The sequence below is a fragment of the Engystomops pustulosus genome, chromosome 2 (genome assembly GCF_040894005.1).
Source record: "Engystomops pustulosus chromosome 2, aEngPut4.maternal, whole genome shotgun sequence".
Taxonomy (NCBI): domain Eukaryota; kingdom Metazoa; phylum Chordata; class Amphibia; order Anura; family Leptodactylidae; genus Engystomops; species Engystomops pustulosus.
Window position 1 is genome coordinate 44,523,151 of NC_092412.1, and position 13,392 is coordinate 44,536,542.

The 13,392-nt window shown below is 39.8% G+C and overlaps 1 protein-coding gene across 1 annotated transcript in view; it reads left to right on the forward strand.

The window, feature by feature from the left end:
• Positions 1-12,524, forward strand: part of NBEA (neurobeachin) — a 429,733-nt gene extending 417,209 nt beyond the window's left edge. Inside the window, 4 exon segments of the mRNA XM_072134427.1 lie at positions 4,466-4,567; positions 8,620-8,816; positions 9,538-9,689; positions 10,888-12,524. Coding sequence (XP_071990528.1) covers positions 4,466-4,567; positions 8,620-8,816; positions 9,538-9,689; positions 10,888-10,978 — 542 coding nt within the window. The 3' untranslated portion in view covers positions 10,979-12,524.
• Positions 12,525-13,392: the final 868 nt, after the last annotated feature.

Here is a 13,392-nt window from a genome sequence, read left to right on the forward strand (position 1 = left end):
GGAGGGGCGCTGCTCACCCCCGCCCCTCTCCATAGGGATGTATGGCGCACGGCACCGTAATACGGGAAAAGATAGGACATGTAGGGCGCCATGCACCCATTGCCGTCTATGGGGGACGTATATCGGCCGTATATACGTCGGCCGTATACATGCCCCCCTTGCGGCAGTGTAAATGTAGCCTTAATTTTTTACAGATGTCACAGAGAAGCCATTAATGTTATATGAAACATTGGCAATTACCAGACATGTATGTCTGGTAGAAGCTTCAGGGCACCCACAGATAAGTCTATACCCAATCTTCAAGTAAATCCAACCCAAAATACATGCAGATTCATTACAGATTTTGGGACAAATCTTCTGCGGATTCTCAAAGGATTTCTCCATTCCCGTAGAGAGAAGAGAGATCCCACACTTTAGATTTTAATCTTTCTGAAGGGTTTGGATTTCGAGGCAGTCATCCACCCTAAAATGTGATCCAAAAACACATATTTTCGTAACAGAAGGACAGGCTTGATCCTTGTTTGTTCGTTCTCCTATATTGGGGGTTTCCTGTATGACGATCATGACGAATTGTGATATTCATCACACAATTCGGTGTAGAAAATCTGCTGCGTATCTTGACTGTATCTACCCTCAATCTCCTCCAGAATTGTTGCGCCCTATCCTTGGCCTTCCTCAGATTATCCAATTGTATCCACATGAGCTGGTAAGAGCCTTCTCTTCACCACTATCATCTATGCTACACACCTATCTTCCTAGATTACCTGAAAGGGCTAAAATGATCCAAACTTCTGTTTTAAAATGAGTAGATATCATTTTTTTAATCTGTTTGTGAATTTAGATCCATATTTGCTTTTTGTGAGGGATTTGTTCCTCCCCCATCCCCCCTACCTAACATACAAAGTGATGAAGAATTAATAAACTTCCATTGTTCTGAGCAAAAAAATTGTATTTAATGTCCAATATAAAAGAGGAAAGAACCTTAATCTAAGTGAAAGAGCATACGGATATTGCGGAAAGCTAATAACTCAGGCGGCACATCACCGGCAGATGATGCCATGACAGAGCAGAAGGGAGAGCGGGAACAAAAGCCTTCACTGAAAAACAAGCTTTCACAAATCCAGAAACTAATTTGAAAGTGATAAAAATTAATTTGCACAGTTTAATTGGAAGCAGTCTCCCTCTCGAACGCCGGCGGAGGAGCTCAGGCAGCTCGTGCTACAGGCTGATTGAATTTTTTGTCAGGTAGGTATGTCGGACTCGCCTGCTTATCCTCTCGAGCCTTTCTGTGCAATATATTACGTTCAGCTTCTGACTGGTGTTCTTTAAAAGGATCAATGCTATTCATGTTATGTCCCCAGTGCCTGAAATTTCATTGATCTTGGGACTTCACCTGACATTTCTCATTACTTTGCTTCCAACAGGATACTCACCGAAGGTGTGGGCTTCAGCTTTTCCATGTGAATTACAGCTATTTCTAAAGGGACTTTTTCACCCCCGATAGATGAGGATCCTGTATCTTGCAGCACACATGTTCAATATAAATCCTAAGACGTTCTGTGAAATAGGATTATTGTCTGAGGTCTGCCATTTTGGATATGGCTTTTTCATATCTAGCTTTACGTCATGTAGAAGAAGAGTCATTGCAGATGGAAAACAATTTCTTCTTTATTTTTGGGGTCATATTAGGTTGGACCACTTTTCCCAGCCACTAGACTTTGACCAAATCTGTTACTTCAATGCAAATTATAGCGGTAAACATAGTGGGTAAATTGAGAGACTTGCTTACCGCAAAGGAATGGTTTGTCTTGTAGCCACATTGTCTGGTCACTGTGACATCCAGTGATCACGAGAACAGGGGTCCTGCAGCGGAGATCAAAATCAGAGAACAATGGATGATCACTTGATATTTTTTTTAAGAATAATATAATCTCTGTTGTTCAACATTTGATGTATTTTTTTCATCGTGTTCATCGTGCCTCTAGAACAGTGTTTTACAAATTACCAAATGATATAAACATAAAACCTTTATTTTGCAAAAACTTAAAGATCATAATTAGAGCAACAACAGCAATGACTGTAGCATAAAGAAGGGTTATTATTCCATTTTCGGAAGGTTACACCAGTCACCAATCAGTAGGTGTTTGCTGTGAATGGCTTCAGCACATCTGCGGTCACAGGACATCACTAGTCTCTCTCACTGCTCTGGTGGGATTTTGGTCCACTCTTCTTCTAGTCTCTTCCACAATTCTAAGAATGTTGTCGGTTTCTCTGTCATAACTTTGTCACAAAGGATTCTCCAGAAGTTTTCTATTGGGTTTAAATTAGGACTGATTTCCCTTAGGATAGGTCATCTATATCACTTTGGCAGGGGTCCAAAATCTGGTATATCCACTGATCATGTAGTTGTGTGGCCACCAGTTTCTTAGAACAGCTGATGAAAGCATATAGCTCCAACTAATTTATAGTGGCCAACCATGGTACTGCTTCTTAGTTTTCATTCAAGTGTGTGGGAGCTGAGCTGCTGTAGCAGGGCGCAGAATAATGTATCTTCACGGTTGTGATATTTGTAGCCTGGAGCTCTGTAATTTTCTGGTGTGTATAAGTAACCTGATGAGATGTGTAAAATGATCATCTCCCCCTTACTTCCCCTAATGTAATGACTTTAGTAAGCCATAAAGCTGGGCTCTGTCCATATCCCGCAGTATCAATATATTCCATATTATTGTTTATATCCTAAAACCACTGTATATTTTTGTCTGAGCGTTTCTGTATTCTTCTACGTCTCTTAAATTACGAGTAATCTCTTCACATATAATGGTATCCTACGTTATACTGTCCCCATCTTGCCCTCCAGATAGCTGGCGGACCACACTTCTGCTGAATTGGTTAAGCCTGGAGCGTTACGTTTCAATTCCCAATAGCATCCCATCACCTGAAGCCCTTTTTGTTCCTTAGCCTTTAGCCCTTTGCTACATCTATCATTTAGGATGTGACAGTATGCGTTGCTGAATTTTGAGTGATTGCCGCAGTGCTTGGCATCTGTCCCCAGGAAGGGTGAAGCGCTTGTCCTCCATTAAGAATTTCCTATTGTCTTTACTCCATGAGCTGAGGATACAAGGTTGTTTCTTGTCCTGATATTACAAAAGATAGACATTTACCTCTTTACATGATTTCTTATGACACTATGTGGTTGCAGTTGTGCCGCCCCCTGTGATTGACATAACTAGTAATGTATGTATACATTCGCACAGTCATATTCCTGGGTATAACTGCACAATGGGATAGCAATGGTCACAAGTAGATGTTGTGCAATTATCAGGTTTGTTTTATAACCACAATATTTATATCCATCCCATTGGTTGGATGCAGCATATGTGATACATATGGATATTACAAGTTTACCTTCAGATGTATACACTTTTACACGGAATGCTTTTTGAAATGTTCATGATATAACTTTTACATATTAAGAAAAAAAATTGGGACTTTGCTACAACTATGAAATCATTAAAAAAAAAAAAAAGTTTTGGGCCCAGTTCACACTTCCTTTGAGAAGAGCATAATGGAAACAAACAATGGAAGGTGAACCATTCGTCTTCTGTTTTCTGCTTACCATACCTTCCGTTACTCTTCCATTATTTATAGCAGAAAAATGAACATGGCTGCTGCACTATTTTTCCTGCTATGAATAATGGAAAGTGGAACGGAACCTGCCAGACACGGGTGTAAAATCAGCCTTATATTAAGGTGTATTGTACTTACCACTAGTGGTAATATTCAATGTGACCTGCTGCAGGTTTTTGGGCTTAGGCTTTTAGGTTTTTGCAGATGCAATACTTCAAAAACACTGCCAAATGTAAAATAACCTTAAAGGGGTTGTCTGGAGATTTAAAAACATGGCTGCATTTTTCCAAAAACCGCTCCACCCCTAGACCATGGTTTATGTCAGTATAGCATCTTGGCTCCATTCAACTCTATGCAGAACAAGTGCCATACCAGCACAAACAATGGTTCCTTATGGCGCTGGGTCTTTTTTTTTTTTTTTTTGGGAAGAAAGCTGCCATGTTCTTCAACCTCTCGTTGACCCCTCGTTGGAGTGTTGTTGTGTCATCCAGAGCTTGCAAGACTCCCATTCAAAATTTAGAATTTTTTTTTTGCAATATATTTAGCTTCATCACCCACCTCCTCTAGAGCTGTTCATTATTAAAGGTAATTACCTGTACTACACATAAACTGTATAACCCTTTACAAATACTAGGATGGACGGGTTTATATTTGTATTATACTTAAATTGTTCTTTTTATGGTTTTCTATCTGTTCCCAACCTTCATTGGTTGGGTGTTTTTTTTTTTACCATTTTCAAGCTATTGTATGACTCTTTGTCCAGAAACAGATCTTGCCAGTATGGGCTGTAAGGAAGAACGGTCGTCTAATAACCTTACATGTTCTTCCTATGTTTCAGGTGACTACCCAGCTCCACGAGCGGTGCTAACCGGCCACGACCACGAAGTCGTCTGCGTCTCTGTATGTGCTGAACTGGGACTTGTCATCAGCGGAGCTAAAGGTGAGTTTATTGTATCTCTTGTCTTTTCTTTCATTATGTTAAAATGCCTCGTGTACTTTTACTAAACACAATATGTAACTCCTCAATCTTACAGTATGTATATATATATATCTTGATTTTGCAAAAAATTATACTTCTATAATTAACTGTGCAATGGGTACAGTAGTTGACATAGCGGCTTCTGACTAGGGAAGAGCGGACCCAATGTTCGGGTTCATTCACCTGACCTGGGCCTATTGCTGGATTGACATTTCCGATCCTACAAGTTGATATCCATAACAACTAGCCATGCCTATGATTGGCCAGGGGGACACCAACCATCAGGTCTGTTTGTCTCTAGTTGTTACTGATTTTCTTTTAGTTCACTTGTACCGTATTTCAGACTTTTGGCATTGGGAATTCTTGTATTAATAAAGGAGAATGATCATAGTTTTATATCCTACCAATACTAAATGTTTTTTCAAGTGTTATTTAAAGGAACTGCCCATGAAAAACAGACTTTTTGGGGGTGGAACATCACTTCTATCTCTTCTGTTTTGAAATCACTTTGTCGTACACCGCCAACTAAGCCTGCCAAATATAGCGAAACACAGTGTAAGCACTCATGGACATGAACATTTTTCATCCATGTACTCTCCGATTCAGCGGATAAAACATTGACAAATTAATTGAATGAGCCCAAGCACCTGGCTGTCGGTCCATGGACCCATGTGTGCCCCGACTGCCCAAGACGCAAAACTTTAAAAAGTTTTTTTTTCTACTGTTATTGGCATGGAAGTCCATGCTCATCAGCTGCAAACAATAGATCTTGGATACGTTATTTGCGGCTCGTGAAATGTAAAGATTTGTGTGCACATGTAGCCGTAATACACTAAACAGTGGAAAAATGGATCACATTTATAGCCATCCCTGATAATTGATGAGGAGACCTTCAAGTGTAATTTCATACCTTCTATTAGTGGTCATCTGTGGAATCCCCTAAGGCCAACCATGGAGAAATCTAAGATTTTAGAAATCAGACCTGGCACCATCACATCTGTACCACATGCCCATCACTCATCTGCACCATGACTTTTGAGATCAGTGCCTTTTTTAATAGATTCAGCACCAGGGATAGCTTTTTGATGAATTTTATTCTCCATAAATGATGCAATGTATTAAAGATTCTGCTGGATTTACATGAATTTTCCCAGATGATTAGCTTACAAGTTGTTTTGTCCCCGGCTGACACCAGTGAACATTCTCCGATCCTTTGATTGGATTTTCTCCTGAGAAGGCTTTGGTATACGGTTTCACTTAGCATGTTTTTTCTAAATAAGAGGACAGATGTCAGAAGCGCTTTAGGAAATCTCTCGATTCCACTTTATACCTAAGCTGCCGGGTACTTTGATCAGGATCCACCTCCTGTACGGCAGGACACGCCTGATAATGGTCATGTTAACATGCACTTCTCAATAGATGTGTTATAGGCTGGCTCCTTCTGATGTAAGCTCTGCCACTGCCTATTCTTTCGTTCATTTCTCCAGCTTCTTGACATGAATAAACCCAATATTAATGACACATCTGAACACCCTTCACTTAATCGCCTGTACACGCAGACTGGTGTATTAGCACTAGAGTTTCTATGTACTTTATGTATGTATTATATTTGCCGTTCTAACCCATCCCTCTCTCTTCTGTATGATGGATCCTCTCCATTGCTGTCTAATGTCTTTATTGACGACTATTAGTCACCGTTTATGGTATACATGGGGGCAGAATTTGGGTTACTTATTATGTATGGTATCTTTTTTTTTTTTTTATTTGGGTCCCTGAATATGAGCTATAAGCACTGAACTCAAGTGAACCTGGTGTTAGTCCTTGTCCTGACCATTGGGGAAAAGTTTGTTCAATGAATGAAATTACAGAAAGCATATAAAATACTTTTCTTGCGTCTCGGAGGAGACCATAGCAACGGCAGGAACAGGTGAAGGGGCAAAGACTGCTAAAGAGGTTCTTTTCCTCTAAACAAGTTGGTAACTTGCTGATCGGTGGAGGTCTCAGTGTAGTACTCTGGACTTGTCAATCTCTGCCAGCTCCCTAGAGATGAATGGGGCAGCCCGGCCATGTGCGACAAGCTGCTCCACTCATCTCGGAGATTGGCTAGGGTTCTGACTGAGGTACATCGGACCCCCTGTTCATGTGATCTGTGGGGGTCTCATTACTGAGACCCCCATCGATCAGCAAGTTAGGCCCTATCCTGTGGATATCCATGTTGATGGTGGTGTCACATTCCAGACTACCCATACCAATCAAAACTCTTACCAAAACCCATTGTATATATTGATGTGCTCTTAGTTAAAAACTTGTGAAACAAATTATAATATTCTGCCTATTGTAGTGATAGTTTTTGAATTAGATTAAGTTAAATCTTATCTGGTACAAGGGTACTGTACAGTGCAGCGGGGTATCTGCTGCTGACACCTAACCCCATTGTGTGTGCTCCCATATGGACATAACATAAAAGGGGTAATCATATCAAAACATCTAAGAGCATACTGCTACAATATGTTGTAACATTGCTGTTGGTGGGGCTCCAATGCCTGCGGACCCACTAATCCTGAGGATGAACGAACTGCACAGTAGTAGACTTGACCTTACGCTTTGCCAAGAACTGCAGCACAGACCCTGCAGAGAATAGGCGAATAGCGGCTAGCCTGGGGCATCCATATGCAGAGACATAAGAGCAGAAGACAGATATTTACAAGCAGCTCCGAGAACCTTAGGGGGGGGGGGCTTTAAATTGGGCCCACGTACTGAATGAATAAGGCCAAAATAATCTTTGTATACAAGAAACTTGACAGTCGTAAAGTTGTTTCTTGGGTAAGCTCCAGTTTTTTATACTATAGCATAGGCTCAAATGGTTCTTTATAACATAACTTTATATTTTATAAAAAAAGTTAAATATCAAATTTGTCCTTTAGGTGGGACTGAGCCTTGGGCATTAGGGGTTAAAAATAGCTAATAACCACATTTGCCATGATTGATTTTTTTTATTTCCTCTCACTACAATTGATAGTAAAAGGACATCCGAGAGGTGGACCCCGAGAAATTAACTCAATATTACGCTCCTGGGTAGAAAACAATGATTATGTGCGGTGTACAATGCCCAATATTACAGACCTTGCTGTGACTTTTACACAGGCCAAATTACTTCCATTTATGTGCAGCCAGCAGTGAATAATCCATGTTTCATTGAGGTAACAAAAGGAGCAATCACCCAGAAGGCGTCGTGGTCTTTACATCTGTGTTCTCACTTTCAGCAGTGCCGGGGCGAGGCGTGCGGTAAATATGTGTACGACATGGGCCCGCACAGCCCGCTGACCTCCTCTGAATATCACACAATTTGCTGTGAATAATGGAGGATCTTATTGTGCGCGCTGTCACTATCTGGGGTGTTTGTATTGATGTTTACATCCCAGCATATGTGCCTCCAGTCCTTATACTTGTAGACACGGGGGACATGCAGGGACATGGTAACACCTGCAGCCGCCACCATCTCATCTAAAGATAATTAATTCTAGGAACAATGTGACAAAATATTGATTGAGAGAAAAAAAAAAGTCTTGTTGGGGGGTTGTGGGTAGTGTCAGAGTTCAAGGATTGATGAAAAGGTTAATAAACATTAAATCAAATCAATTATTGAATCTTAAAACCTTTAGAATTTTTGCTGCATTGTCACATTAGGACTGGAAGGGGGCGCTAGATACAGCAGAGCCTCATACAGTATATACAAGAATAAAGCAATACTGGAAACATGGCTCTGAGCAGTTAATCACATCTCAGATCCGGGTGCTGAAAGATAAATGATAATTTATACATATGTGTGTGTATATATTATTTTAGTATATATATATATATATATATATATATATATATATATATATATACACATATATATATCGTATAAACTCAAGTATAAGCTAAATGTGCAAAAAATGTGCTGGAAAACCTAACTATATATAAAATTTTTGATACCAGAATTTATGTTGCATTTTATTTCTGTCCTATAGAGGGTCCATGCTTGGTCCATACAATCACAGGGGATCTGCTCCGAGCGCTGGAGGGACCCGAGAACTGCTTGTACCCCCGCCTGATTTCAGTATCCAGTGAAGGACATTGTATTATTTATTACGAGAGAGGAAGATTTTGCAACTTCAGCATTAATGGCAAACTTCTGGGCCAAATGGAAATCAGTGATTCAACCAGGGTATGTATGGATTCTAGGAGGTCTATTATTCCTGAATTTTTTTTAAAAAGTTGATGCATGTCTGCATTAGTGCGCCACTTTTTTCACATAAAATTGGTATTTATAGCCATCACTTTTTGGTGCAAAAACACACACATTAGATCCCTTGTGTGTCTTAATATGAATTTGGATGAACAAGAAGCCCTGAGGTTATCCTGTTTGAAATCCTAGAGCGATCTGGGCTTACAGAGATATTTAATGACCTATCCTTAGGATCGGAGGGGTCTGACTAAAATTGAAGCCAAGCTGCAGTACTCCAGCACAGCCACTACGCAGTGAAAGGTGCTATCTGCTTCCATCTACATCAAGCGCCATAGAGATTAACGAAGCTGCCAGCGCATACATGACAGGCTGCCCTAGTCATCTTGACTGCAACAAGGGTACAACAGACCACCATTGATGATCCATGGAGGTCCCACCACTGAGCCCCCCACCGATCATCAAGTTATACCATATCCTGTGGATAAGGGCTAACTTGCTATGACCAGAGAACCCCTTTAAGGACGGGGTGCTGTAATATTGCACAGTAATAGGACCATATTCATATACTTTTTCTAAGTTCTGGTTATGTAACGTATAGGAGAGCTGAATATACAGGTGTGCAAGAGAGTTACAGACAGCAATCATATAACAGACAATATATAGCTGATGATTTACAAGTGCTGTGTTCTGTTCTGTCCAGGCCATCCTTCTGAGCAGCGATGGACAGAACCTAGTGACGGGTGGAGATAATGGAGTCGTAGAAGTCTGGCAGGCTTGTGATTTTAAGCAGCTCTACATTTACCCCGGCTGTGACGCCGGGATTAGAGCCATGGATTTGTCACATGACCAGAGGTGAGTCTTCATCCTTGTAAATCATTCTGATGTACTTTACCCTAATGTAACGTAAAGTCAAGAAGTATAAAACACAGAGCTGTATCTTGGCCCATTTCCCTTTCTAGCTATTTTTTCTCTATTTTCCTAAGAAATTACAAGTTTGTCTACCAAAGACATAGAGCAATCTGTTCTACAATAGATATGTCCATGACTTGTCCTATGGTCAACATGTAAATCCTTGACCCTCTTTATTTTCTCTGGGGAACCTCAGAGTTTTCACCTGTCCTTCGAGAACTTACCACTGCTTCAAACCATAATTTCTGCACAACATTTTTTGCTTATCGTTTCTATGACCTTGGGCCCCAGGTCACCAGAATTTTGATAAGGCTTTCACCTGGTAAGGAGACACGAGTCTTTGTTGGACTTGTAACGAGTCTCAGAAGTGGGCTTGTCATGCTTTGCACTAGGGCAGTCAAGCAGTCATGAAAACCTCAGGCTTCATACATGCCCCCCCAATATGTTTTCTGTACTCATTTGATAGATGGACAGACGTAACACGGTTTATAGAGAAAATGATACCTTTATTTTTTTTTTCTATTTCAATCTGGGGGCCCACTCTTCATTATCCCCCAGGAAATATACTCTAGAAGCCTTCAAATTGTGTTGTTTTCTGATGGACCTCTGGCGCTCAGTATTGGTTTGAGCCAGGGCCCACCGGAGGATCCTCTGGTACTCTGGTGGACCAGTCCGACACTGCCTACCACGCAGTAAAGTCAAGGTTGTACTACAGCAGCCTCAGTGCATATGTGCACAGGCGCTGAGAGCTCCAAACTAAAGTTATACAGGCAGTCCCTGGGTTTCATAGGAACAAGGTTATCAATAAAGCTTCATTACAGGCACCTTGCAGCTGATCATTGCAGCCTGGGACTTAAATAAAGCTTCCAGAGACCATCACCAGAGGTCACAGTGGGCAGAGAGGTCCGTCTGTAGGTTGGACTGCTTGTATAGGGTTTTTTTTTCCAGGTATGGAGGGGAAAGCTATTGGGCGATTTGGACAATAAATCACCAATCAAAAAAGATCTATAGGTGGTTTAGTGCCCCAAATAGCCCTGACAGTTGTCCTTTGTCCAGGCATTTTTTGGAACCTGTCGATAATATAATTTGTATGTCCGTTGAATGCAGCCAGTTAACCCTTGTCTCTCTTATTGTCTTGTAGGACCTTGATCACTGGCATGGCTTCTGGTAGCATTGTAGCGTTTAATATAGATTTTAATCGATGGCATTACGAACATCAGAACAGATACTAAAAGTTGACTGAAGTGCTGAATGCCAAGTGTCATGCTGAGAGCACAAGCGCTGCAGTTCCAAGGCGTTGTCACCTCTGGTGGAGAAGCGAGCCTGCATCCAGCTCCATTGTACATTCCATTACACTCAGCAATAGCTGTACATTGTAGTCAGCAGACCACTTTACATTGTGTGTTTTTATTTTTTTCCACAACTGAACACCAGCTGCTAAAGGCAAGTGTGTACTGTGTATATTACGAGCAGTAGGAGGAGTCTCGGAAACAATTTCAGTTTAATTTATTCATGAAAAGCTGGTAGGACACATCACAAAGAGACTTTTGGTCACTCGTGAAGAAGACTGTGTCCAGCTGCTACGGTGTTTAGTCCATAAATCTTACATCCCATTTCCAGCCTCTTTTCAAGCTGTGAAAAATAAAAAATAAAAAAAAAATTAATATAAAAAAATAATATGTTTGATACTTTGTACATCAGATGCACATCTTTAACTTTAAAAGGGATACTTTTGTAAAAGTAAAACCTTGTATAAAGAACAAAAAGACAAAAAAGTTTCTTAGTTTTATCGTGACGCTAAACAGTGCTTGTACTTTACACCTGAGGGATCAGGCGTCTCCATGAAACTTAAAAAAAAAAAAAAAAAGATGCAGCTTGCGTTAAAAAGGTGGAATATGGGTTTGTCCGATCCTTTTCACATTTACACCAATATCTGCTTTTGCACTTTTTTTTTTTTGGTTTTTCTTTTACCCCCTTCTGAAATCCCATAAACTTTTAAAACCTAGGGATCTGAAGCCATGGTTTGCCATAAATCTCTCATAAGAGACATGTTTGCTGTGGTTCTTGGTTTATTTATGATCATGAAGAAGGAGAGATGAGGCAAATGTATACATATATATATAGCTGCACCCTGTTTTTTTCTCCCTCCCCCCGAGTAAGGGTCTTACATTTCATAGTGCCGATCAACATGGGTTCAAGACACAAAAACCAAGTCCCTCTGTACACAGGGAAAGGGGTTTAGAATAAATAATTTAGAATATTTTGAGTAAATTTCTTAGGATTTGGTTACAAATTGGTGTTACTCCATCATGGTGGCCCTTACGTAAAGCCACGTGGCCAGCCTAAGACGCCGGACGATCCGATACTGCAGTGATGGCTGTCAAAATAATTTCCTGCACATTGTACTGATGACACACCCAGGGGTCGATACACTTGTTTCTTCTTTGTATATTTAGTGACTGTATTGTCATAGATGTACATATTGTGTCGGTAGGGATACGAGGCATGTAACAGGAATGTAATTTACACTCACTTGCAGTCATTTATTTTAAAAAGAAGTTAAAAAAAAAAAAAAACTCTGTCAAATAAAACTGAGAATTTGTATTGGCACTTTGCACCAGAAACATATCATTATTTATTGATGTGATTAATTATTTGTTCTCCACCTTGTATTAGTAAGTTTTACCACTCGGTTTTCTTCTACATTGTTGTTTGTATTTAAAAAAAAAATAAAATAAAATAATGAAGAAAAAGAGGTAATAAATGACTCCGATACTTTGACGGAGTCGCCGTAAATATTAAGTTATTCATCACCAGTCTGTAAGCAATATCTTGAGTTGTAGCTTAGAAATAAAAGGATATTGAACACCTGGGAGACAACTTCATTTCATCTTGAATTCATGGTGAAATATTTTGGATATATGAATTCCTGAAGCTATTGTAACCATGTTTTATTGCAAAGATGTAAAATATGCCAGATGTGTTCAGTTGGAAATAAAGAAAAAAAATAATTAATTTAAAAAAAAAAAAAAAAAGAAATGAGAAAAAAAAAGAAAAATAAAATATGCAAACAACTAATTATGTTTTTTTTTTCTTTCACTTTTTTTTTTCCAATAAACTTCTTATATCATGTTTTAGGTGTTAAGGGTAAATATGTTTTTACGGAAATCAGGATCAATGATTGGTAACCAAGCACACTTACTTGCAGGTGTGTGCCCCCTCTGGCAGGATCAGCTCCTATTTTAGCTTCTTATGCTCTTGTTTTAACAAAAAGGGCTTTTATTAGTTATGCAAATGAGTCTGAGTGGCTCTGGACTTAATTGATCGCTATAGAGCTCAGAGCCCCTCAGGCTTATTTGCATAATTTTTAAAGCCCTTTTTTGTAAAAAAAACAGGGCACCAGAAGCTAAACGAAGAGCGGATCCTGCCAGAGGGGGCACATACCAGTTTGTATATGTGCTTGGTGGTAGATGTCCTTTTATAATGTTTGGTGTATGAACTGGTCAGAGCAACATAAAGGGTATGACATGGTAATTATGTGTATACCATTGCATGCTTCAGGGTGAATTTCATGACTGTAAAGAATAATTTGTAAGATAGTAGCCTACATTCAGCTGTTGTTTTTTTTTTTTAAAAACATTCGGTG